The sequence below is a fragment of the Phycodurus eques genome, chromosome 15 (genome assembly GCF_024500275.1).
Source record: "Phycodurus eques isolate BA_2022a chromosome 15, UOR_Pequ_1.1, whole genome shotgun sequence".
NCBI classification, from domain to species: Eukaryota; Metazoa; Chordata; class Actinopteri; order Syngnathiformes; family Syngnathidae; genus Phycodurus; species Phycodurus eques.
The window spans coordinates 10,144,222-10,171,349 of record NC_084539.1 but is presented as its reverse complement, the minus strand read 5'-3'; the positions used below and the strand labels follow the sequence as shown (position 1 = coordinate 10,171,349).

Below are 27,128 nucleotides of genomic sequence, written 5' to 3'. Positions count from 1 at the left end.
CGAAGACAAGACTCTGCACATCCTGCTCTGGAACATGTTACTATACGCACACAATAAATCATATCAAGACGCAACAGAAAGCGCAACCCTCCTTTACATGCTAGTGCCATGTGCGTTTATTCCCCAAACTGCAGTGTCAGCACGCTTTCGACAAATGCAAACAAAACACACATCGGCCAGACAAAATGAGAAGTAGCATTTCATCTCCGATGAAATCAATAAGCTGCTTGGGGAGCGTTTGAGACTCCCGTGCATTAGTCAGTGCTGTTTTGTTTCCCAGACTTACATTCTGTGGGTGCTTCCCCCCTCCCTTTGCTGCGCCTCCTGCGTTACTGTGGGAGAGGCTGCTGAAGCCAGCACTCACAATGGAGCTTTGAAGGATGGGTTTGAGGGAGTAATGGGGGGAGGGTAATGTAGGCGTTTGCAGCCAGGTCAGGAGCCTGGGAGCGAGGGGTTGGACAAAAGGGATAGTTGAGGATGAGGGGAGACATTTTGTGACGACTCAAAAGTACAAACGATGTGTCAGGGAGAACAATAACGCCTACATTTTGACACCATTGCGAGCTAATCATCCCCAAATTGACTGCAGCCCTAAACGAGGGGTCATTATGAATGCTGCTCCATTGCACTGTGCTGAGTCACAAACTGTGTGCGTGTCCAAAGCAGAGTATGTCTCCATTAGCCCACTCTCTTATTGACGTCCTTTTTAGGAGATGCATGGTGGAATTATTTTTTTGGATGACACTCGGCACGTTGGCGGTGTCAGAGGAGATCAAATTATCAGGTTGGTTGGCCTCTAAATGGTCTTTTAAGATCAATATTGCGGGTAAATTAAATTGTGCCAAATTAAATTACTCACAGAGTAACAAATCAGAATAAATTGTACGAGAGAGGGGTACACACGTACCGTTTTTTAACATTTGAACTAAGTCTTCACAAATGACGGAAGAAAATCCTCAATGTTTTTGGAATGTGGGAGAAAGCCGTAATACCCAGAGAAAACCCACGCAAACATGAGAAGAACAAGAGCAGGGATTTGAGCGCAAAACCTCAAAACAGTGAGGCAGGTGTGCTAAACCACTCATACACTGTGTTGCCCCAGCACATAATATGGCCAGGAAAAAGAATCCAAGCAGTTCTGTTGATCTACGCTGCTGTTAATGCACGATAGTTGCTAAAACTGCATTTAAATTGTTTTCAAATGATTTCTTTTATATGTGTATTTATAGCATTGCAGTTTACGGCAAAAGCATATCAGACAATAATATAATAGTAGAGGGTCCTTGCTGTACGACAGAGTGACGTTCCTGCAACGGCAACAAATACACTGTATGTACTTAAGTCGGAGCATACTGTAGTCTATCACTCATTTAGTAAAGTCCCAATTACAGTAAATATTTGTATGAAAAACACTTCTAGATCATAAAGACTGTATAAAACAACCCAATGAAAACAAAGTAAGTGGTGGTAACCGAGCTTAACGCGTTTTTACGCAAACTAGTCCATTGCGCGCCGTTTGTAACCTCGAAACGTCAGGTTGAATAACTCATATATACACACAGATGGCTAAAGATTAACATAGCACAGATAGGGATTAATAGATGACGTAAAAGCCGGCATTTGTCCAGATTTTTGCCATTCGCTGTGCTGTAGAAAAGGCACCCACACAGAATGGGGATACTAAATTGACCTGACAAATTTGAACAAATTCAAATTCATATCAGAAGCATAACAGGTGGGATGCTGCCAGTTTTTAAGTCTATTCTGCAATGCCAGGACCAGGCTGTAAATGTAAACACCCAACTCAACCTGTTATGTTGGAAGCAGTTTGCAAAGGCAGATACATGCCGGATATATGGTAGATCTCGTGTAATGGTAGATGACCTACGGTACCGTTGCGGCAAATTTTGCATGATCTCTGGAGCCACTTTGACTGACCGGCAAAGCCGTCATTTTCCCAGCTTTTTTCTGAGTCGCTGTTCTACAATGAAGGGGTTGACGCAGCAATTATCCAGCTTCTGACATAGTAATAGAGCTGTAATAGAGTCGGGTCACCTGCTGCGTGTAAGGATGTTCTGCAATGCCGGCAATTGGGTGTGAAGTTTAACACCGAACACTCGTATTGTATAGAGCACACAATTCTCCAGCCTCCGAGGTAGTGTCAAAGCTTTATCGCAGTCAGGTCACTGTTCTGGACGGGTGTTTCCGCAATGCCTCAACTGGACTGTAAAGTTTAACACACAACACTCACTTGACCCTTGTGTCGAAAGCAATTGGCGAAAGCAGATAAATGACATCTACTATTACAGCTCTCAATTTTGCAAGGGCTGTTAAAGCTGCCTTTTTCCTATGTCGCTGTTCTCTGTGAAAGGCCCCAATACAAAATAGAATTTACACATTCATAGGTAGTATCAGAAGTGGAACAGAGGTAGGATGATGGTTATTCCCCAATGTGAAGTTGAAGTTTAACATCCAACACTCACTTCTCTCTGTTGTTGTCCAAGTATTTTATTCATCACAATGACGACATCTAATTATCTGATTCTGGGAAGCTGCAGCATCCGGGATACGGCTAAGTTGTGCATAAGAGTCCAAGGGGGATGCTGGGTCAGTTTTGCAGGGTTTGCGTGAAAGAAGCTAGCGTCTTGACAGTCACTCAGTCCACTGACAGAGGCTACCAGAAGGGAATAAGGTCAGTCTAAACAGGCCAGTGTACAAATATAACTGAATAAATGAGCCAAATGTCATTTTTAAGACTGCCCTGCTCCCGACGGACTCAGCAAAGCCTTAATTGTGCCATAATTAGAGGGTCACGGAAGCTAAATGACTCATCCTTTTTTTCCCTGAAATACCATTCCGTTGCCCAAATGGAACACTGTAAAATTCCAGAATTCGACCAACAACCTTAAAACTGACACTCAATTTGACCGATTATCTCTTGTTTTGGACACTTGACCGCTACTGAGTTAATTTTCCTCCTCGCTCTGTTGTGTCTTGCAGGTATTTATGAGCAGACATTTCTTATACAACTGCAGCCAACCGATCCTGGATGTGAAGATAGCCTTTTGTCAGGTGTGTGTCCCTTACAGGTAAAAAAAGAAAAAAGAAAAAAGGTACACTACTCATTCTGTTCCATTAGCCCCTTCGCTGCTAGTCTACATGCGTAACAGTGTTGTTTTCACACCAAATGCAGTCATGATCAGGATTTCTGGGGGGCATCAAATGACAAAATCGGCTTTGCAAATTTTCAAGGTTTTGTCTTTTGCTCATATTGTGGTCAAGGACATCTATTTGAAGAATGACTTTATTTTATGTAATATATTAAATACAGCCTGCTTTTAAAAATATTTTTTCCTACAAATAATTGTCCTTAATTAAAAGCACTTATCTACTCTTCGAACTCTACTGCGTAAATGTCAGCTTTACAGATGCCACGTCTGCTGTGCAAGCAGTGTGTTGTGATATATACCACGACACATGATAGTAATGATAATAATATAAATATGAAGATTTCGGAGGCCATTTTTTTGAGAAAATACAGTATATTTCAATGAAGGTTTGCTATTTGTGAATGCAATGTGTGACTGTTAGCGTGCGATGTGCTGACCACACATGCTCAAATGATGTGATGACTGCCTCAAGCTTCGTGTTTGATTGCCACCACTGGTACAATAAAGGGCACAGTCCAGTGTATTGAAATCATTACATCATGGGCTTGGGTGGGTTGTCACTCATGGAAATGTGCGTGTCTATTACATAATCTTTCAGGCCATAATGCTGGTCAGGAGTGTGTAAAACTTTGTAATACATAACACACGTTGTGTTGTTTGTTTGTTTTATGAGTTACATTGCAATGAATTAAATCAGTCAGTTATTTCAGGAAAATCAGTAGGATTTGCTGCTCCTGTGCCATTATAATCCGCATATTGTCACCGTTTAATGCCAACATTTGTAACCCAAAGTGAATTCTTTTGTTGTTTCAGATTTAAAAAAAGCTCAAACATGTTGGAGATACATTACTGTAGATACTTTCCATTGGGCAGCAACAAAATAAGAAACATGATTGCCCAAATTTTCTTTTTTCTTTTCTTTCACCTGAAATTTTTTAAAAGGTAATTTTGGTGTGTTCTTCATATTCAAAATAATATTACAGAATTTGGATATACAGTACATGCTTATCTTCAGACAGCAACTATGTATATTACAAATATGTATCTCCAAATGTTGTGATTTTCTTATTTGAATGTCAAAGGCATGTTATTTTTCCAAAAATTTGGGTCACGGGAGTGCTGGAGCGGCGGCACGGTGGGCGACTGGTTAGAGCGTCAGCCTCACAGTTCTGAGGACCCGGGTTCAATCCCCGGGCCCGCCTGTGTGGAGTTTGCATGTTCTCCCTGTGCCTGCGTGGGTTTTCTCCGGGCACTCCGGTTTCCTCCCACATCCCAAAAACATGCATTAATTGAAGACTCTAAATTGCCCGTAGGCGTGACTGTGAGTGCGAATGGTTGTTCGTTTGTATGTGCCCTGCGATTGGCTGGCAACCAGTTCGCCTCCTGCCCGATGTCAGCTGGGATGGGCTCCAGCACGCCCGCGACCCTAGTGAGGAGAAGCGGCTCAGAAAACGGATGGATGGATGGAGTGCTGGAGCCTATCCCAACTGTCATCGGGCAGGAGGCAGGGAACACCCTGAACTGGTTGCCAGCCAATCGCAGGGCACACATAAACAAACAACCATTCGCACTCGCATTCACACCTACGGGCAATTTTGAGTCTTCAATCAACCTACCACGCATGTTTTTGGAATGTGGGAGTGCCTGGAGAAAACCCACGCAGGTACAGGGAGAACATCCAAACTCCACACAGGCGGGGCCGGGGATTGAACCCCGGTCCCCAGAACTGTGAGGCAGATGCTCTAACCGGTCGCCTACCGTTCCGCCTAACTACTCACAATGTATTCTTTTTTTATTGCTTGATAAGATCACTAATACAAAATATCTTTTTATCGTCTGGATTGTTTACCTCGTGCAGGGTTTTGGAAAACAAGTGGATGTGTCATATATCGCCAAGCATTACAACATGAGCAAAAGCAAAGTGGACAACCAGTTCTACAGCGTGGAAGTGGGAGACTCCACGTTCACCGTTTTAAAACGCTACCAGAATTTAAAGCCCATTGGTTCCGGAGCTCAGGGGATAGTCTGGTAGGTCATTTTCGCTTTGCTTTTTACGAACCTCATTTACACTTTTATTTCGATGGGATTTCCTTTTGGGAGGTCTTTATTTATCTGTGAATTGTTCTTTTTGGAATAGTGGTGTAGTTTACTATACAAATGAGTATCGTAGTAATCTAAGGCAATAACAACACAGGTTCGCAACAAGTTCAAAATAGTTAGGCGAAATGAAATAGCGAGAAAAAAATGTTGGCCATGTCTTTGAGCTTCATATGTGGGCCAAATTCCCAGTTAATTCAACTTCAAATGTTTGCAAAATTACAGTTTTAGGATTTAAATGGTTTCTGCCATCAGGGCCCACTTGACTCATATGTCGCATAAAAAGATTTTTTATTTATTTGGGTTTTGAGCCAAGTGTGGACACTAGCTCCAGCAACTTCTGATGTGACGCTGCGACAGTCGGCCTTAATTATAAATATTAATAAAAACAAGACTTACAAGTCTAAAAAAATATATATTTAAATAAAAAATAAAAAAAAATAAAAACTTTACCAAACTGTTTTGACAGTTCACCCACTAAAATCTTAAAATGACTTTGTTGGGTTTTTTTTTTTGTTTAAAAGTATTACTTTATTCTTGTAACATTATGACTTAATTCTTGTGGCATTCCCACTTTTGTCTTGTAATAATGTGACTTTATTCTAGTAGCATTGCTACTTTGATCTCAAAGTTACTGCAGTCTTTTATTTTAAAATAGTAAAACAAAAAAAGTCAATAAAATTCTGACTTTTTGCTAAAAATAGTACTTTACTGTTGTAATATTTTTGGCACTGTTCTTATAAAATGACATCTACTGCATTTTTGTGACATAACTTTATTCTCATACTATGACTTTCAGTCTGTTTGTTTACCATAAAATGAACAAAATATGTTATATTCCGTTTTTTCAAATAAAGAAATGCAACTCTATTCTCACATTACCACTTTATTCTGATAACATTACACCCTTTTCTCATATTGCTTGACTTTATTCTTGTATTATTATGTTGTTATTCCCATAACTCTGCAAATGGTTTCTTTCAAAATCAACTTTGTTGAATTGCAACATGTTCTTACAATTTCATTTTTTTTGTATCCCAAATATTCCTTTGAGTGTTTGTTTGTCCATGAAGTTTTGACTTTTATTTTTGTAATTTTATATTTTTTTTCCCTAGGATAAATGTAATTTAAATTGTAAAATGTCGTGCTAAAACTCTACGATTTGTTTGTCTATAATTTTCAACTTTTTTCACATCTTAATGAGACTTTTGTCTTGGAATAAAAAATGTTATTCTTGCATTATTCTGACTTTTTGTGTAATATTAGGACTTGTTACATGACGACATTATTCTCGTAACATTACATCCTTTTTGTGAACATAATTTGGCAGTCATATCTGTCCAACTGTTCACTGTTGTACTATATCAAAATAACTGCTGTGAAAAGTGTCGTTAAAGCAAAAACTCGAGTGGCTTTTAGCACAGTACTTAAGCTTGAATAAACTGTTGAGGCATGGGGGCATTTAAATTCCCGACACTAAAACCTTGCTGTGTTTAGAATAATACGCGGGCCAAGAGGGATCGATCGGCACGGCTGCAGAGCGAGTTTGGTTGTTGTAATTCAACGCACAACTGCTGAGCCTCTGCTTGAAGGGAAGCATGAAACCTGCATCTTGTCTTGGGCTGCTCGCGAAACAATCATCTACTGCTGGGTTGGCGCTCATTTTAAGGCGTTTGTGGGTGACGCAGGTCAGGGTGTCAGGCCCGCAGCTGTCATCAAGTCATGTGGTGTCATACGGTGATGATATTATCGCGTAAATCCCCCACCCTCCCTGAAAACTGTTTTAATATCTGGCTCCCTATTGATAGCAAATGGGATACATTACGGAAGTAATCTCATTTAGACTCATTAACACTGTTGTGCTTTATCATGCCAGTAAAGTCATCCCCCGCATATTCACGGTTCACCATTCACAAATTTACCGATTTGCACGTTTGTTTCATTTTTATTTTTTTTTGTTTAATCTTGTAATGTTACCACTTTTTTCTCCCCAAAATCTTAAGGCGTTTCTCGAAATATTTCGACAATTATTACTTTATTATTGTTTTACGATGATTTAATACTCTTAACTTTGTAAATGTTTTCTCGTCACATTGCATCTTTATTTTGGTGACTTTTAAGACATTCACTTTTAAAAATAAAAGGGTGGGCCTAATATTTTGTGAAGCGTTTGTTTCTCCATAAAATTGGTGACTTTGTTATATTATGACAATTTTTCTTTTGAATAAATTCTACTTTTTTCATGAAATAATACAACTTTTTTCTCCTCATGATATTATCACGATTCTTGTTGCATTAGGAATTATTCTCGTAACTTTCAGACATTTACTCATCAGTTTATGACATCTTGTTACATTGCAACTTTATTCTTGTAACTTAATGATAAATTAATAGTATGAATAAATATGCCTTTATTCTTGTAACGTGACTTTATGCTCATATTATCTTTGTTCTTGGTCTTTTCATGAACTACAATTGTTACCATTATTTGTAGCTGTAATTCTCATTCAGTGTTTGTTTCGCCATAAAATGACAACCTTGTTGTTTTTTCTTGAATAAATACTACTAATACCTGTGTTTTTATGATTTTATTACATTACCACATTTTCTTGTTTTGTTACAACTATATTCTTTTGACTTTAACAGTTTTCTCATAATTGTATTGCGTATTTTTACATTGGGACTTTATTTTTGTAACTTTGCATAATATTTCTCAGAATTAAATTAATAAGTACTAATTACTTTGGCCCATATAGTCCTCCGTGGTATTTGTTTCTCCATAAAATTGTGGCATTATATATCATGACTTTTGTGTTGTACTTGATTAATATTCCAACTTTTTTCAAATATTTTGACTTTATTATTACAACATTACCACTTTTCCTTGTAAGGTTTCAACTTTATTCTCGTAACATGACAGAAAATTCTCCTAATGTGTCTTTATTCATCTTAAAGTACATCTTCATTCTTGTAACGACCGCATTTGTCTTGAAATTTTACAAATTTGTTACATTCTGACTTTATTCTGGTATCTTCAGGACATTTTTCTCCCTTTTTTTTTTGTTGGCCCTAATATTCGTCCATAGTATTTGTTTCTCCACAAAATTCGAGTAATATTATGACTTATCGTAAATAAATAATACTTTATTATTACAAAATTATGTTTTAATATTAAATATTATGAGTCTATTCTTGTTATGTTGTGACTTTATTTTGGAAACTCCATGACATTTTTGATCAGAATTTAACTTATTTTTTTGGTTTGGCCCTAATATTCATCCATAATATTTGTTTCTTCATAAAATTCTCCAAATAGTATGATTTTTATCTGAAATAAAAAAATGTTTATTATTGTAATATTATATTATGACTATTATCATAATATTACAACTTTTTTGTTGGAATATTTGGACTTTATTCTCGTAATTCACTGCATTTTCTTATAACATTATGACTCATATTCTTATTACATTGCAACTTAAAGATATATTGAGACATTTTTTTCTCACATTATGACTTATCTTCACGTAATCACTTTTTTTCCTCCAATATTGTGTCTTTAAGCTCGTACAATTACAGCATTCATTCGTAATATTACAAATGTATTCTTGTTACTTTATGACTTTATTCTCGTAATTTTCTCTTCGAGATTTGTTTTCAGTGTGGCCCTATTACGTCTTCAGTGGCCCTAATACTCCTTCATAGTACAGTATTTGATTAAAAAAAATCTCATAATTTATGGCTTATATTATTGAATAAATATTATTATAGTCTATTGAGACCATTTTTTTTCACAATATATTATGACTTTATTATGTCACCATTTTTTTCATGCAATAATGTGCTTTTATTCGCTCACAATTTTCTTGTAATATTACAACTTCATCCCACTACACTACGACTTCACTCTCGCATCTTTCGTTACATTGCAACTTTATTCTGTACTTTTTTTTTTTCACTGTTGCTCTAATACTCCTTTGTAGTGTGCATTTATCCATAAATCACAGCTCTGTATCTCTTATTGTGACCATTTAAAATATTAAATTATGTGGAGGGACATATTACACAAACAATGTGCGCACATCTCTCTGCCCTCTGCTTTCCGGAAGGATGAAGGCTTTAAGCACTCGAGCTGCTCATGACATCATCTTCCTCGTAGTCTCACCAAGTAATGACTGCCTCACTTAAATCCCTTCTGGATCAGTGTGTGTGTTTTGCATGTAGGCTCCACCGTTACCATGGTCACAAATCATCCCGGGTCTGTAGTCTCCACAGAGACTGAAAGAAATAAAAATAAACACACAGCCAATCCCTCAACTGTCATCCTCAAACCCACACATGAATTTATCACAACAAACATGACTCATGATTAATAAGATAGCACTCTGCTCATTTGACAACTAGCGACCATTTTTATAAAAATTCTGCCTGTTTCGAGGTAATAATAATAAAGTAAGTCAATTTAAAAAAATATATACTGATTGTTAGGGGAGCGGCACAGTGGACGACTGGTTGGCACATATGCCTCACAGTTCTGAGGACTGGGGTTCAAATCCCGGCCCCGCCTGTGTGGAGTTTGCATGTTCTCCCCGTGCCTGCGTGGGTTTTCTCCGGGCACTCCGATTTCCTCCCACAGCCCCAAAACGTGCATGGTAGGTTGATTGAAGACTCTAAATTGCCCTTAAGTGTGAATGTGTGCGCGAATGGTTGTTTGTTTATATGTGCCCTGCGATTGGCTGGCGACCAGTTCAGGGTGTGCCCGGCCTCTCGCCCGAAGATGGCTGGGATAGGCTCCAGCACGCCCGCGGCCCTTGTGAGGATAGATTAGGGGACGAATAAATGACACAAAGCAAGAGATCCAGATGGAAAATGCAGTTAGCTTGAAGTTAGTTTAGCACAAAGAAAAATATCCTCCCACTACCGAATATTTTGTAAGTCAGTTCTCAAACTTTGTTGAGTCTATTTTCTCTGTAGTAACACACACAATTAAAAACACGATCCACTTTTTTTGGTCATTGCTAGCTAGTGCTTCGCGCCTTAGCTTTAGCTTCAAAACTAGAGCACTACTTTGTTTCTTTCTCTGTGCTTGATTCGTATTATGATTATGATTATTATTTTTAGCACCATCCTTCACCAAAATAACTATTTTGCTACTGAATAACACCTCAAAGGAGCTATAAAACAAAATAAAAACAACATCATACCCTTTTATGGTCATAATTGTATGTTATTCATTATAATCAACATATTGAGCCTTTTTTGTTCCCCTTAATAACCACAAAAATACATAATTTAAAAAATGCGGTGTCCTTCTTTGTCATGGTTAGCTAGCTCAACTTAGCTTTGTCCTGAAACTGCACAGTTACGGGTACTTTGTTTTTGTCTATGCCTTTTTTTTTTCTTTTTTTTTTAAACAACAGACTATATGTAAAGGCATTTTTTAAAGTGCGCTGTTACGAATTAATATCAGCATATATGATATAGGAATTTCTCAGGCTAACGATAGCTAGGAACACACTAATGTCCATCGCTGTTTTAGCAGAGAAGCATAAAAGTTTTTTTGTTTATTGTGTTTTGATGTTTTCCTTTGATAATGAATGTCACATTAAATGCTAACATGTATTGTTTTGCTGTTTTTTTTTTTTGTCAATAGTGCGGGTTATGATGCTGTCCTTGACAGAAACGTGGCCATCAAAAAGCTCAGCAGACCTTTCCAGAACCAGACGCATGCCAAGAGGGCGTACCGCGAGTTGGTGCTTATGAAATGTGTCAATCACAAAAATGTACGTGGCAACCCACATTTATTCCCTTTTTGATAGATTCTTCTGTAATACTTTTCTAACAAACAAAATGGACACAAGTGAGCATGACGCTGCTGCCTACACGCATGCTAGGTTAATTGGACACTCTAAATTGCCCGTAAGGTCAATTCAGGGTGTACCTCGCCTCTCGCCCAGAGTCAGCTGGGATCTATCCATTTTCCAAACCGCTTATCCTCACTAGGGTTGCCATATATACAGTCCTGCTCACCATTACTGGCACCCATGAAGTTTAAGTACTAAAGGTGGAATCTCTCCTGAAGAAAATTAATCAAGTAAAACATTTTTCTAAAGATTATTAAAGATCTATTATACAGGTTATGCAAAAAATGAAGGGGTGCCAATAATGGTGAGCAGGTCTCTATATGGATATAAAGAGAGCGAAAGAGAGAGAGAGAGAGAGATTTTTAAATACTTTGTTAGCTACACAAAACCACAGTTGTTGACCATAATGTCACGTAATATAAATAACTGACGGTGGGGACCCACAGGGATCATATATTTGTCCTCTGTTATTTCATATTTGTCTGTGGATTTTTGGAGTTTTTAGTTAATTTTTTTAAAATGTATGTTATAACATATTTATGTATGTCCCTTTCAGATACTAATGCGGTAGTAAAGTCGTAATTACATTTGTATTTGCATGGAAAACACTTCTGGGCCATAAATATAAAACAATGAAATGAGAAACTGTATGTAGGACAGTATGCCTCTTGTGCCGTGTGAATGACCAGGTATTCTTACGCCGCGGCGCAACTACTTCATTACGCAGCGTTCATATCCTCAAAACCTCGTCTGTTGTTAGCTGAGCACCCCCCATTTAAAAGTAACAGAGCATGGCGTGCTTTGAAAGGGTGTTTTTGTATGTTGTAAATTGTCATCTTTTTGATGAACTTCCTCTTTTCTCTTTCAGATTATCAGTTTATTAAATGTCTTCACGCCGCAGAAATCATTAGAGGAATTTCAAGATGTGTGAGTACAGCGTGCACCTTAGTTAAGACATACGTAAAAGGTCCATACGATCGCAATGCTTTTTCTTTTAATTGGCATGTTATGACCGATGGTGTTATGCACCGTGTTCTTATTGCTTTGCACTTTCCATGGTGTGAACACAGCCCCCACAGTGTCATCAGTGAAAGTGGGTGTAATGTAATGTAATCTGAGGCAGCTGCATGTATCATCTTCACATACTGAGTGATGTTTTATGGAGCATGTTTTACCTCCCTGGCTATAATTTTATGTGTGTGTGTATATATATAGTATATATATACTACTATATATATACTATATATACACACACAAAATATATACACACAAAAAACTATAGTTTTTTTCTTATATATATATATATATATATATATATCGGTGGCCGACTGGTTAGAGCGTCTACCTCACAGTTCTGAGGAGTGGGGTTCAATCCCCGGTCCCGCCTGTGTGGAGTTTGCATGTTCTCCCCGTGCCTGCGTGGGTTTCCTCCCACATCCCCAAAACATGCATGGTAGGTTAATTGATAACTCTAAATTGCCCGTAGGTGTGAATGGTTGTTTGTTTGTATGTGCCCCTAATACTGGCAGCCAGTTCAGGGTGTACCCCGCCTCCTGCCCGATTATAGCTGGGATAGGCTCCAGCACGCCCGCGACCCGCGTGAGGAGAAGCAGCTCAGAAAATGAATGGATAGTTGTGTCATTAATGTTGCATTGGCAAAGACAGCAAGGCATTTTCAACACTTTAGATTGGTGAATAATTTGTAAAAATAACAAACCCACGTGGGGACTGACTAATAGTATCGATTTTGTGAAAAAATATGAAATTGACCAAATTTGGACAAAGGAGGTTTACGCGCAACAATGACGATATAGACAATGTATACAGGAATGATGTTTTGATTTACGCAAAAACACAACTGTTAACCACATCACATTTTCTAAAAAAAAAAAAAAACATTAATGGTGGAGTCCCACAGAGATCATTTTTAGGACCAGATAGACATTTGTACATCACATTTGTAGATGACATGCAAATATATTCCTTGAGAAAATTAACAGCCTGTGTGGGAATAGGCATTTCACACATACTGTAAGTCGCTTGATTACAATATATTTTATATTTTCCCAATAGGCAAGTACAAAACTTGGGTTGTTGTTCTGTGAAGATGAAGATTAAGACAAAAAAACACCCTATCCTTGAATAGTAGAAAATAAATCAACCCATTAATAATACGACTTAATTTATAATTAATTGAATTAAATCAATGAATTATAATTCATCTATTGTACATTTTACATTTTATTTACACGATACTATAATATTTTGTATATTTTTATATTTAAACAAAAACACAATTGTTAACCACAATATCATATATATATATATATATATATATATATATATATATATATAAATAACTTACGGTGGAGTCCCACATGGCTCGTTTCTAGATCCTGTTATTTCATGTTTATGTATGGAATTTTTTTATTTATTTAATTATTGAAATTAATAAATAATGTATAATATTTTTGTATATTTTAAAATATTTATGTTAAGCTTAAATTTTTGAATATTAAAATACAGCACCTTGCAGCGGATTGTTTCATTACGCACTTTGTCCATTTCTTCTATAAGGTTTGACTGATGTTGACCAATTGATCCATACCACTGCTAAATCCGAATGTTGCCCAGGTATCTAGTCATGGAGCTGATGGACGCCAACCTGTGCCAGGTGATCCAGATGGAGCTGGACCACGAGAGAATGTCCTACCTTCTTTACCAGATGTTGTGCGGCATCAAGCATCTACATTCGGCAGGCATTATTCACAGGGTAAGATAATTCATTTATTGTATGCTTGCCAAAGTCAACATTGTTTTGCTTTGTTTGGGATTCATGGACCACTCTATACAGCCCCTTTAATCCTTTGCTAACCTTCAATTGGAAAAGGATACCACTGATTATGTGTTTTATCCTGTCATGTAGGACCTGAAACCAAGCAATATAGTGGTGAAGTCTGACTGCACTCTCAAAATCCTGGACTTTGGACTGGCTCGGACTGCCGGCACTAGCTTCATGATGACCCCTTATGTAGTGACGAGATACTACAGAGCACCCGAAGTTATCTTGGGCATGGGTTACAAAGAGAACGGTAAGAACTCCCCACATTTGGATGCTGGTGTAATTTAATTTTAATTTACATTACTGTAGTTCAGAAAATGCTGTTTGGCGGTGTTTATTTACTCAACTGCAAATGGGAGGAGGCAGGTTTTTTTTTTTTTTTAAATTAAACAATACTAGTGGTAGTCTACAATTCATGTCAAAGGTCTATTCCAGAGAAATGTAGAGAAATGGCAAAAACCAAGGCAGAATAGGCCATACAAATAGTATAAATAGTAGCACAGCTTCCCTGTACATAAACATGGACACATCAACATTGTGAAGCATCTTTTGTTAAGCTCATCACAAATAAATACGCTGTCGCCACATAACTTAATCTTTAATACCGGGGCAGAAACTCATTTATAACATGAGGTAAGACTAGCCCTTTCTCTGAGAGAATGTTTAAATTTTTTAGTCGATTATCAACAGAGATCAAATGGGCTCGGCAGTTGTGGAAAGTTTTGAAAGGTTCTTGGTCTTTTGAATCAAAATGTATCAAAATGTGTATCAAACGGTGAAATGCAGATAAAGGTCAAGAAACTAGGCAGACTGGGCGAAACAAATAAGTGGCATAGCTCCTCGGAACATAAACTTGACTTGGATGCCCACGCGTGCCCACGTCATAGTCAACTGAAACACTAATCATTGTCTCTACATAATGTAACATCATCGTCAATGCTGCACAGGGAACTAATTTACAACATGCGCTTAGACACTACATTGCTATTGTTTTGGTGAGCAAAATTTCAAATAGGCTCAGCCGTTAAAGCTTAAATGTCTGTGTGTGAATCACACACAATAGCGTTGATGAACTGAGATAATTACATTTTCTCTGGACAATTCAATTACAAACCGCATTCATTTAGCTATGTAGCTTATTTGCTAATTCTGCTAAATGTCAAAGAAAAATGTTTCAGGTTGCAAGACTAAAGACTTCTACAACTATCCTGTGTCCGCAAACGTAATAAATCTTGTTACAAATTGTATACCAGAGGTGATTTAATCAGTGACTGGCTTAATTGAATACAGCGGTATGTTTGCGAGATGTCCTTAATATACTCATTAAAACAGCAGGATACAAAACAAAACAAAACAAAGCCCTTGTGACTGGAGCACAACATTTATATTTGTCCTTGTAGGTCGATATGAAGTTTTACTCAACATTAACTTGTTGGGTAAACAATGCTATTATTTATTGTCAGATTGATGGAATCTTGTCGGTTGCCTGGGTGCACATTTCCTGATGTTTTAATCCTACTAAAGCTCCACTTTACAACTTCTACTCTTTTTTTAATGCACTAGCACCACAGTATGTGACCTAGCACGCTAATTAGCCGCTGCTTTCTAATGACTACTTTCTCTCTCCTTGATGTCTTCCAGGGTTTAACACTAACCTTTTGCTTTTCCCTTTCTTTTCGCCTCGCCTCATGGCGTGCAGTGGACATATGGTCGGTGGGGTGCATTATGGGAGAAATGGTGCGCCACAAAATCCTTTTCCCAGGGCGGGACTGTATCCTTGCTCAAAGTGTGCTTTTTCTTTAATGGTAGGACTACTTGTGTACGATCAGGAACAATTTTGAATTCAAAAACTATATTTTCTATGTAAAATGTTCATAAATGGATAACAAATATATTTTATTTAATTATACATAATTATTTATATTTTCATATTACATTTATTAAATGCTGTAGATTACATTATTAGATATAATTTGTATACAGTACATACATTTGAAAAATATGTTCTGTGTTCCAAAGTCAGTCAAATACAGAATATCTAAATTACATATTATTTTTTAATTAAATAAATAAAAATATTGATATGTATTTCATTAGTTATATGTATGTTAATATAATATTTTAATATTTATTTATAAATCTTTATGCACCACATATATATAACGTATTGGTGATGCATGCACATTTTCAAACTCACTGGTTTTTTTTTTTTACTCAGGTAAAAACTAACACAATATATGTTGTTATAATACTACATTTTGCTTTTAAATAAAATAACATTTTAAAAATATGGATTTAAAAAATATATATACATTATGTAAAATGCAAAATTACACATTTTATAGTTATTCATAAATGTATTATATACTGTGTACATATTATTTCAGCATAAATACATTCTAAATATAGGTTTATCAATATTTTGTTCTAATTATCAATTCAGTTGTATAAATATATACAATTTGTAAATTTCAATAATTTACTTTTCTTTTGTCGTGTGCACACACATTTTCACCTTATGTTCTCAATATGTTTCTGAGGCACAAACTAACAAGGTGACATGCAAGCGATGCTTTATTTCCTCTCTGATGAACCCTGCAACACATTTAAATTATTATTATTTTTTTTACTTAGTCGCAGAGTATTTTGTATTCTATATTAATATTTCAACGCGTGTGTGTTCGAAGCGCTCACCTGGAGTGAAACTGCTCCCTGGGGTAAGCTGCAGTATAAATGCGTCCTCAAGATGGAATAAGGCTGTTTGAGATTGTACCGCACGTGTGTGAGTGTGCACGTGAAGCATCTGAGTCAGAAGACTTGAATACCTAATGACACATGGTAGCTTATTAGGCATTCCAGTAAGGTGAGGTTTGATAAACTTACGACAGACTAGGAGTGCAAAATAGTCCACTCCATTTTGCCTCAATTGCTTGACATTGTGATTAATCAACAATCAATTCCACACAATTGACAGAATGAACCTTTTCATCACTTCTGGGTGGCAAAAACTCTGCTTGCACCACGAGTAACTAGTAAACAAACCTTCCTATGTCCTTTGACCAAGGCAGAGCAATTTAGATAAGGACTTTGATGATTACTTTAGCCTTCTTCTCTACCACAGTAGTTTTGTATTTCAGTCAAAAAGGTGTTACACGAGGTAAATTGCTTAGATGTAACTTATTTATAAACAGATCATTTGATTAAAAAATGGACGTGGTTGAGATTTAGACATTAACATGATCATTGAGGGTCTGGCTAACTGATTAATGGTACAGATGTGCTTTTTGAAGGTTAAACAGATCGCGAGTTATAGAGCTCAAATTAGCTAGCAATCATGTTTTGCTAAATTACTCAAACACAACCCAACCAAGCATGTCATGCATATTAGTGAGAAAATGTTTTCCACAAATTCGATGATGGAGGTTTGGTTTCTGGTCTGTCCCTTTTGAAGGCAAGGCAGTCTTGTGATATTCTCTGTCAAACTATTTACAACATCCACTCGATCCTCCCCACGCACAGTTTCCACTGGATTAATTTTACATTTCTGGAAAGAAAAAAAAATACAAAAAAACCTTTTGAGTTTATCTGGTGGTACAACCCCCAAACACAAGACGTTTTTGTCATCATTTTCAGTTCAAGTCAACAGTAGTCAATCTTTCTGCTACCTAGAAGTAGCCTGGAGCATATTATTTACAAACATTAACAAACATCTATTCTTCATGATCGATTAATCAATTGTTATGCACGTCCCTAACTATACCAGATGTTTACCTGATATTTTATCTTAATTTTATTTTGGAGTAGAAGTGATGTTCATACAAATATGCATGTACAGTATATAATATATAGTATATTTATTATGACATTACTACTGCATTAGCAGAAGTTAGTAATCGACGATGGCGCATTCCCACTTACAGACAAATTTAAATTTGGTCACCGTGAATGGCAAGCTAAAAAACAGTTATATTTGTTGTCTGTGTACCCGCTAGCTTTCAGCATTTCAACTACAGCTGCATTTCCATCTGAAGTACCAAGAACTAAAAGTTCCAATGAATTAAGTTCATTGCTGCAGATTATTGGAGCTCTTGAAGGTAGTACTAACCCTGCCCATCAGGATTTCTTTTCTTTTTTTTTTTTTTTTTTTTTTTTACCATGTAACTAAATTTAGACAATAGTTCCTACAATACAAACGTAGATATTGTAGTTCCTGGGTCACGGTCCTGTGGTCGAAATTGAATGTATAACGGATCCTTGGTTTCTATGGTGACAACATACCTCGAATTTGTAAGCTCGTCGAAACTACAGTCAATATTTGTATGAAAAACATTGCTAAATTTTACAAAATCAAATGCAAAACAATAAATACGGGGTAACTGAGCATGTCTTTCTGGTGTCCTGTGGCCACGTACAGTACGTTCACACTGCTGCGCAAAGGAATAATTTGCACATCAGTCGTAACTTCAAAATGTTGGGATTGATAACCTCGTGCACTTAAATATCTAGACAATGCACTTATTTTATCAGGGTCAACGGCCAGGACAAAACTAGCAAGCTCCTAGTAGTACATATATTTTTACTTTTTCCAGTTTTCACGATTGCAACAAAAGCTGGGTCAATTTCACGTTCTGCCCTGAGAAGAGTAGGAGGCTCTAGTTCATCCATTCACCTATTTTCTCTAGCGTTTTTCATACTAGGCTCCTGGGTAAGTCTATTCCTGCTGACTTTGAGGGAGAAGTGGAGTACACCCTCCACTGGTCGCCAGCCAATCACAAAGCACATTTAGACAAACAACCATTCGCATTCACAACTATGGCCAATTTAGAGTCTTCAATGAACCTAAACTTGGAATGTGGGATGAAGCCGATGTACACAGAAAAACCCATGCAAGTACAGCTAGAACACGCAATCTTCACACAGAAAGGCTCGAAAAGAGATTCAAACCCCAAACCTCAGAACTGTGAGGCAGAGGTGCCAACCACGAGACCAACGTGCTGCTGCGCTAGCTCTTGACGAGGTTATGGGGCAGTAATCCGAGCTTGTGTGTGTGTGTGTGTGTGTGTGTGTGTTTTTGCGTGAACCCAGTGGACATGTGGTCAGTGGGCTGCATCTTTGGAGAGGTGATTAGAGGCACAGTGCTCTTCCCCGGGACGGACCGTATCCTTCTGATGTCCAACACTGCCCGCCTACCTTATGATGCCACCGCTCCCCAACTCAACTTGTGAACCGACCACTTAGTGAGGACAAAGTTGACGTTACCAGCATGAAGACGTAATTTCGACATCTCTGATGGAACATCCTGGCATTGTGAGAACTTGTGGAGGTGTGTGTGTATGCGTGTGCATGTATGCATGCTTATGTGTGTGTGCGTGTGATTGGTCCATTGGAAGTAACCACAACTCTGATGATTTTTTATTCAAGTGCAGCCAATATTCAAATTAAGTAAATGTACTTTAATTTCAAGTTTGCACAACATTAAGTACACCTCCACACATCCACACGCAAAAATAAATAAAACATTCTATTGTGCCTAATTAAGTATCGAGTTATAGCACTAGATTGATGCTTGCTTTAATTCTGAGATTTGCACAAAACAGTGTCTAGAATAATCGCAGGAAGAGCATGAACATGATCTCCGAATAGAATTATTTTTAATGTTCTAGTGATGTTCTAGAATATTCCCAGTATGTGTATGCGTGTATTTGCCTTAATCCCGCATCAGACATTGACCAATGGAACAAGGTGATCGAGCAGCTCGGAACACCGTCGCCGGAGTTCATGAAGAAGCTACAGCCCACCGTGAGGAACTACGTGGAGAACCGGCCCAAGTATACCGGCCTCACCTTTCCCAAACTCTTCCCGGACTGCCTCTTCCCAGCTGACTCCGAGCACAACAAACTGAAAGGTGAGAAGACAGCAAAGGTCTATTTTTCACCCACAAAATGTTTTATGACATATATATATATATATATATATATATATATATATATATATATATATAATAGGTATAATACAGTTTATTGCTATAACATTGAAAAAAAGCCTTCATTTTAATCACACTGAATCAATAAACTCCCCCCAAAATAGAACCCCTTGGATGTTTAGGAAACTCTGCCTTAAACATACAAAAACAATAACATAAATACCAATAAATTATCCATCCGTTTTCAACACCGCTTATCCTGGTTAGGGTCACGGGGCGCTGGAGCCTATCCCAGTTGACTTCGGGCAAAAGGTGGACTACACCCTGAACTGGTCGCCAGTCAGTCGCAAGGCACATATAGACACAGACAACCATTCACACCGTCACTGAGTGGGAACTGAACCTACGCTGCCCGCACCAAAGTCAGGCTAGTGTACCACTACACCATCAGTGACGCCAGGAAATTAATCAAAACAAAAACATACAATACATAACCTACATCATGGCTCAAAATGAAACATTCTTGTGAGTATTGTTGTATGCGTCAACTGCATGGATTTTGCTCCCACATGTGTTCAAATATAAGTTGTTTATTTAATAGAAGTACTGCGACATTAAATGCTAATTTCATTAGCGCGTCTAAGTGTTCTGCATCGTGTGTTAGCATTAAGCTAGCAGACATTCATAAGGCAAGTTTATGTGATTTGGTGACACACACAACTTGTAATTCTCTTTTTTATGTTTAGTTTCACAGAAAACTTCAAATGGAAGTGTCATTAAGCAACTTGAAACAAGCACATGCCTTTTTTTTGAAGAAATGTTCACTATCTGCCAAACTGCGGCTTGCTGTGAAGTGCGCTGCCACCATGGCAAACTCTGCTAGCTCTAATTGTTACTTGCAGCTCCAGGGAGGAAAAAAATTTATAAATCTGTGGCTCGTATCTTAAAAAACACTTAAGTCGGGTCACTCCTAAATCCAGGTACCACAGTGCAGTGTACTAAACAGCCAGACCCTTTCCTAAATCACAGTGTCATAGACAGGAAGTGAGCGTGACACAAAAGAGAGAAAGAACGAGCGACAAAGAGTTTCCCCTAGACTGAAGCAGGATGCATGGATGGAAAGATGGATGATGGAGAAATGAAATAGAGAGCAACAAGAGGCATCAATTTACAGATTTACAGTCAGTTCCGTGCAGAGGCAGCAGTGGGAGGGAGGTCTGTCCACCGTACCTGAAAGTGTAAACCATTTTGATCTGAAGTGGATATATTAAAGTCTTTTTGGCCATGTCTAAGTCTCTGTCAGACATAAACTTGTCTCGAGTTCTGGTCGAATTGCTACCAAATTTGAACCATCTACCGGATGCTTGGCAGATGGGTGCGTTTTTGTCGTTGCAAGTGGCTGGAGCATGGCAGCAAAATTTGATGACTCATAAAACACAAAAAGACACAGGACGTCAGCCATATTGACCTGAAGCAGCCATTTTGAAGTCATTTTGGCCATTTCAAGGAGTCCTTCAAAGACAAACTTGCCCTTGAGCTTTTAGTCGGATTGCTACCAAATTTGAACCTCATATACGAGACAGATGGAGTCTCGGGTTTTGTCATCACGGTAGCAAAGTTTAATGACTCTCTTAAAAAAACACATGAAGTCAGCCATTTTGATCGGAAGCGGTCGTTTTAAGTCATTTTGGCCGTTAAAGATGAACTTGTCTCAGATATGTGGTGTGATTACTACCACATTGAAACCATGTATATGAGACAGATGGGCGGGTTTTTTGTCATCGTGAGTAGATGGAGCATGGCAGAAAAGTTTGATGACTCTCTCAAAAAAGAGAGGAAATGAACCATTTTGACCTGAAGCAGCCATTTCAAGGCATTTTGCCATTTCCAGTTGCCCTTCGAAGACGGACTTGTCGTAGAGATTTTGTGTGACTGCTGCCAAACTGGAATCACGTACTCTAGACAGACAGGTGATGATAAATTACAAACTTTTTTAATTTTTGTCCCTGTGTGGCAGTGGCCCATGGCAGAAAAGTTTGATAAGTCGTACAATATACAAAAAGACAGAGGAAGTCTGCTATTTCACTCACTCAAATTCTGTTGATTGTATGTTCTCTTTTGTTTTTCTTATGTTTTGTCTGTTGTTTATTTCTTGTTACGCTACCTTTGGTTCCTTGAAAACGCTTTATAAATGTATTATTATTATTATTATTGAAGTGGCCATTGGAGGGTAATTTCCGAGTGTTCTGTAAAGATGAAGTCGTCCTCGAGATTGAGTTTGAATACAACACAGGAAGTCGGCCATTTCAGGGTCATTTGGCCATTTCCAGGGATCCTTCAAAGACAACCTCATCCTTGAGATTTTGTCAGATTTTGTGTGAGCGGAGCATGGCATCCGTATTTTATCACTAGCCATATGATTTTGGCCATGTTCAGAGGTCGCGACACACCGCAATCCCGCGTCCGAGGGCCCATTCATCTCCGCTCCCCGTTTTAATTTGTATGATCTTTATCAACAAATTGCAGCAAGCCAAGCCAGAGACCTGCTGTCCAAGATGCTGATCATAGACCCAGCCAAGCGGATATCAGTGGACGAAGCGTTGCAGCACCCCTACATCAACGTGTGGTACGATCCGGCCGAGGTGGAGGCGGTGAGTAGATGAATAAAAGATGCATATGAGGTTAACATTATAATGATGAGTAATTAATTCCAAATTGATTGGAATTCCATATCCCCATTTTGACCACTTTAATCCTGATGGTTTTTTAATTTTGTGTTTTGCAACTTTGGTCAAATGTAATGTTTAAAATGAACTAATTAAATCATAAAAAAAAGTGATTTACGTGAGATTAAAGGGACAACAGTTATTTCTAGCATCTTAGATGCAATAGTCAAAATAAATAGGGCTCTTGCCCTGATCGAGCCCAACAATCCCTGACAATTTGATTAAAACTGGATGATAATTGTAGATCACAGACCTTTAAAAGGAGCTGCCTTAAATACTTCATATGAGACATCCTTCAAAATGAGTAGGATTCTTCCTCTGGCAGAGAACAACTTTCCCTAACAATTTGAATATATTTGTTCGAAGAAAATGTGCACATACACATGCACAAAACAAATTTGATCTTAAACCAGCACAGCAACATCAAGCATCTGTGATTGGAAAAAAAGTCCAAAATCAGAAAGGTTCTTGCTCCGACGTAGAACAGAGATACAGTATTTGACAAGAATCAGTCAAAATGTGCGACTTGTTGAGCACTGGAAACTGCTTTGACGTCAACCACGTTCAACATTCCGATGTTTAGAGTCCCCTGAACGTACTGTTGATTTGCTGCCATTTAAACAGGAATTTTGATTGGGAATTAATGTGCTGTTCGTGATGTTCTTCATCATCAGTGCCTCATTCGTGTGAGGTGACAGCGAGATTGGGAAAAAGCCTAAACAAATTAGGATTTTGTTTCCCTTCCTATTCAAATATATGCCTGAAATATATGCACTTGCCTCTGATGTTAACTGACTGTATATACATATATTTACATGAGCGGCCTTGTTCAACACATGTTTTGCTGTTTTCCCCCTTCTCTAATGTCACCTCATGCTGATGAAGGCCAGGGATCTCATCCAAATATCCATGGTAAATGACCACCTCCCCTTCTGCAAAACTCTCCCTCCCTTCTCTTCCCAAAATATGCTGATTGAATGTCAAAAGTGACTCTCGGACGTGACTTGTGTGGGGAGAAAAAGGCCTGGAAATCCTATAGTTAGATGGAAAGAGCCACTCGAACTTGAACCTGTCTTCTTCCTAAATCAAACATTTTCATTATTCTAAGTGGTTTATTTCTCTCCATAGTTGTTTAAATCAAGAAGGTTGTATGTGTATGTGTTCCCTATGCCAGCATGTCTTTGTGTGCATCTTTTAGACCTTCAAAAGGTCTAATTGATTGATTTTGTCTCCATTTGTTTATAATGTATGCAAGTATGCGCAGCTTCATGTAAGGAGCTCGTTCGCAAAAACACACAAAAGAAAAAGCAAGAATAAAATCTCATTTTGATCCCAAATATTTAATTTACAAAAATGTTCATTACATTTCCTGTGTTTTTGCAAATAACCTCAAATCTTGCATAGAAACTGAGTTCTAGCCTTCTACTTAACAACAGAAAAGACATGACGTTATATGAGCCTTGTGAACGTGCTGCTAAACACACACAATGACTAAAGTTGCCATACTTTCTTTCAAACTTTGCAGCCTCCACCTCAAATCTATGACAAGCAGCTTGATGAGAGAGAACATTCCATTGATGAGTGGAAAGGTGAGACACATTCAGCCAAACAACAAATTCTGTCTCATCTTTTATTCATAAATAAATGCATATAAATAAAACTTTATTATTGTTATTATTTTATTCTGTTTATTTTAAAACACATATATAATTTTATCATCATCTTATTTCTTTATATTTTATCATTGTTTTTATTACTTTAGCTTACGTAACTTTCGTATTTTATTTATATACCCATTTTGTGTATCATTTTAAAATTCTCTTTTGAATATTAATATGCTTTTTTTGTTTTGTTTGTTTGTTTCTTACCCGACAAGAACATGCATGCTGATGATGCAATCACACAGGGCTCATTTCTAAGTGCTTTCTTATTTCCTGTTTTAATTAATTTTATGAATTAGTTTTTTTCTATCTAATTATATTATATTATTATTATTATATTTATCACAATTTAATTATATACATTTTTTATGATTTATCTTGTATGTTTTATTTCTACAGTTTTAAAATAAATATACGATTCTGTCAAATACAGGTGGAACCTTGGTTCACGAACTTCGTTCCACGACTCTGTTCGTGAACCAAAGCATTTTTTCCTATTAAAATAAATGGAAATAGAATTAATCCAGCTCCAGAATCCAGTCACCTTTGTGCGCGGCCGGCGCATATGCATATTTTGTTCATGAACCAACCGCCACTGTAAATCCTATAATTATATAGTATACAATTTACATTTTACAATATCCCGGATACAAGCGGCCGAAGTGAGTTTCCTCCGCAGGGTGCCCGGGCTCTCCCTTAGAGATAAGGCGAGAAGCTCGGTCACCTGGGAGGGGCTCAGAGTAGAGCCGCTGCTCCACCGCATTGAGAGGAGCCAGACGAGGTGGCTCGGGCATCTGTATAGGATGCCTCCCGGACGCCTCCCCGGTGAGGTGTTCCGGGCACGTCCCGCCGGGAGGAGACCCCGGGGACGACCCAGGACACGCTGGAGAGACTACGTCTCTCGGCTTGCCTGGGAACGCCTCGGGATCCCCTCGGAAGAGCTAGAGGAAGTGGCTGGGGAGAGGGAAGTCTGGGCTTCCCTGCTGAGGCTGCTGCCCCCCGCGTCCCAACCTGGGATAAGCGGAAGACAATGGATGGGTGGACATTTTACAATATTATATATTCTTCATATGCATATTTTATATTATTAATATTCAACCTATATACTTTTTATATAATTTTATTCAATATTTTGTTTATTTTCATAACTTACCTAAAATTAAAAACCTTAAAAATCTGAATATAAAAATATTTTATGGATAGATTTGGTTCATATTTCTTATACTTAATATATACTTATATTTTGTATTCACATTATACTGTAAATAATACAAATATATATAATACAACCAAACCGCTCTACAAATGCTTTGTATTACCGTATGCTGATGATGATTGTTGTTATTCTTATTCTTATTATTATTGGGAGTAGCGGTGGAAGTACAACGTGGGTTTGCTCTGCTGTCAATAATTTTAACTTTTGTATTGTTATTTTTAATTAATTGTTTTGTTCCACAGAGTTGATCTATAAAGAAGTGATGAATTTTGAGGAGAGAACGAAGAATGGCGTAGTGAAGGGACAGCCTTCACCTTCAGGTACTCTCAGTGCATAAGCCTAATCGCTCTGTAAGTCAATTTTATATACAACCTTACCGGACCCTCTAATATTCACACACCCCATTGTCTTGTCTGCCTGTCTCCGCTTTACTGTTCTTTAATGCTAAATTAAGTGCTAAGCGATAATGTATGATCAAAATGTGTTTTTGTATACTATATATGGAGTACTGTGGTATGTATGGTGACTTGGGTTCTTGGGAAACAATGAGTTCAGGCCTATTGGGTACAAATTTTTCATTAATCTCTGGGGTTATGATTGAGCCATATGAACTCTAGCTAGCAATAAGTGCGACACAAATGTGACTTTTGAATACGTTTATGAAAATGTGTCTAAAAAGTCTGTCGTTTTCAAACATGTTAGTGCTCCTATTTCTGCAGAAATTTTAAAAACACAAACATTTGAAAACAGGTCCTACAGTAAAAATATAAATATATTTTTTTTATGTTAGCATTACTATTTCAATGGAAACGTTAAAAAAGGCAAACGTGAAAACAGATCTCAAAGTACACATTTTTGAAAAACGTTTGCGTTAGCGTTTCCATTTAAAGCCTGAAATATAAAATATTTGACATTTAATTTGTCTCAATGTGGAAGTTGTTTTAGGTCTACTAACATTAATGTGTAAATGCTGAAATCACAACTGCCTGAAAGTGGTTTTTTGAAAATTATGATTCCCATGTAAATGCAAAAAAACAGAAAGACATTGAGGTGTGTCACGAATTGGACCTTTTTAAAACAGCTAGCATTAGCATTTCTGTTTAAACTCTGAAAACGCAACTGTATGACGGCACAAACATTTCAAAACGTGTGTCAAAGTTCACTTTTTGGAAAGACAATTGCAACGAAAACACTGAAAACGCAAACATCAAGATGCCCAGTGAACACCTGCCTATTCGCGGTCCGCTATCCACAAATTCACGTTTCTTTCAGTGGAACCAACCCGGAGCTACAGTATTAACCTACTTGCAGTTTTTATGTCTATAACGCTATAAGATGGCATGAAATAGCGTCAAAGCCCCAGGAAAGTATTAATTGGAGAAGAGAGGAGAAGTATGTTGAAATGATACATTTCGACTGAGAGATAAGATGTTTGTATGTCAGGGAAGAGCTACTGTAAGTTTAGCCTGAGTTGTTAGTGGAAGTTTCGGAGAGACTTTGCCACATGTACATGTACATGTGCACTTCTTTTCTTTCTTTCTTTTTTTTTTTTTTTTTAAATCAAATAATCTGGAAACAATTTTTTCAGGGTCATTTTGTTAAATGACTTTGAAATGATATGAAATTGGT

The 27,128-nt window shown here is 37.5% G+C and overlaps 1 protein-coding gene across 9 annotated transcripts in view; it reads left to right on the top strand.

The window, feature by feature from the left end:
- Positions 1-27,128, top strand: part of mapk10 (mitogen-activated protein kinase 10) — a 41,719-nt gene that overhangs the window by 7,825 nt on the left and 6,766 nt on the right. For 2 of the 9 annotated variants that reach the window (XM_061697658.1, XM_061697667.1), the window contains exons 2-13: positions 3,001-3,072; positions 5,029-5,198; positions 10,921-11,050; positions 12,000-12,058; positions 13,766-13,904; positions 14,058-14,223; positions 15,673-15,744; positions 19,696-19,878; positions 22,423-22,547; positions 23,508-23,534; positions 24,148-24,211; positions 25,742-25,819. In XM_061697658.1, coding sequence (XP_061553642.1) covers positions 3,001-3,072; positions 5,029-5,198; positions 10,921-11,050; positions 12,000-12,058; positions 13,766-13,904; positions 14,058-14,223; positions 15,673-15,744; positions 19,696-19,878; positions 22,423-22,547; positions 23,508-23,534; positions 24,148-24,211; positions 25,742-25,819 — 1,285 coding nt within the window. Of the gene's footprint in view, positions 1-3,000; positions 3,114-5,028; positions 5,199-10,920; positions 11,051-11,999; positions 12,059-13,765; positions 13,905-14,057; positions 14,224-15,672; positions 15,745-19,058; positions 19,131-19,695; positions 19,879-22,422; positions 22,548-23,507; positions 23,535-24,147; positions 24,212-25,741; positions 25,850-27,128 lie in introns of all 9 variants that reach the window. The other 7 variants (XM_061697665.1, XM_061697666.1, XM_061697660.1 and 4 more) reach the window with 6 other exon arrangements.